This window comes from Pterocles gutturalis, unplaced genomic scaffold (genome assembly GCF_000699245.1).
Source record: "Pterocles gutturalis isolate BGI_N339 unplaced genomic scaffold, ASM69924v1 scaffold9350, whole genome shotgun sequence".
NCBI lineage: Eukaryota > Metazoa > Chordata > Aves > Pterocliformes > Pteroclidae > Pterocles > Pterocles gutturalis.
Genome location: NW_010138277.1, coordinates 2,700 through 3,373, shown reverse-complemented (window position 1 = coordinate 3,373; position 674 = coordinate 2,700). Strand labels below are relative to the sequence as shown.

At 64.1% G+C, this 674-nt stretch overlaps 1 protein-coding gene across 1 annotated transcript in view; it reads left to right on the top strand.

The window, feature by feature from the left end:
* LRSAM1 (leucine rich repeat and sterile alpha motif containing 1) overlaps positions 1 to 339 on the top strand; it is a 22,921-nt gene extending 22,582 nt beyond the window's left edge. The window contains 2 exon segments of the mRNA XM_010082935.1: positions 224 to 302; positions 305 to 339. Coding sequence (XP_010081237.1) covers positions 224 to 302; positions 305 to 339 — 114 coding nt within the window.
* Positions 340 to 674: the final 335 nt, after the last annotated feature.

The window sequence follows — 674 nt, the reverse complement described above, 5'->3', positions numbered from 1 at the left end:
GCAGCCGTGAGAAGTGTTCACGGGGCTGCTCGGTCCAGTCCTGACCCATGTCCTCCCCTTGGGCACCTTTCACTCGTGTTCTCTGCACACGCCAGACCCTCAGCACACACGGCACTGGGTGATCCCCAGCTCCTCCAGCACTGCTTCCTCCTGCGCTGACGTACGGCATGAGCGTTCTGGGACAGCAGCACTCCCCGTGTCCTCTCCTCTGTCTCTCCCCTAGACCCAGATGATTTTCCTGCCCTGTGGCCATGTCTGCTGCTGCCAGAGCTGCTGCGAGCGGCTGCACGCGCGGCCCCCGTGCCCCCAGAGCGCATCCGAATCTTCCACAGTGGCTAGGCAGGCGAGGCTGCTCAGCACCACCACTGTCACCCCTTCCTGGGGCAATGTCCCCCTTCTCCATGTTAGCATTAAACGGACACTTGCCCAGCACGGCCAGCACTGCGCTCCCCGTGTGCGGCCCTGGGCTGGCTGCACCCAGGGGTCTCCGCACCCTCCACATTCCCTGATGGATTCTCAGCCTCTGCCTTGGGTTCCTTCATCGGCGCCCCCTCCTCCTGCCTGCACACCCACCATCCTCGTGCCTGGGAGCACTGGGTGGTGGCACTGGGTGCACCAGTGGCCCCTCCTCACTGGCCAATATATTTGCCATCAGCGGTGCCCCTGGCTCTGCA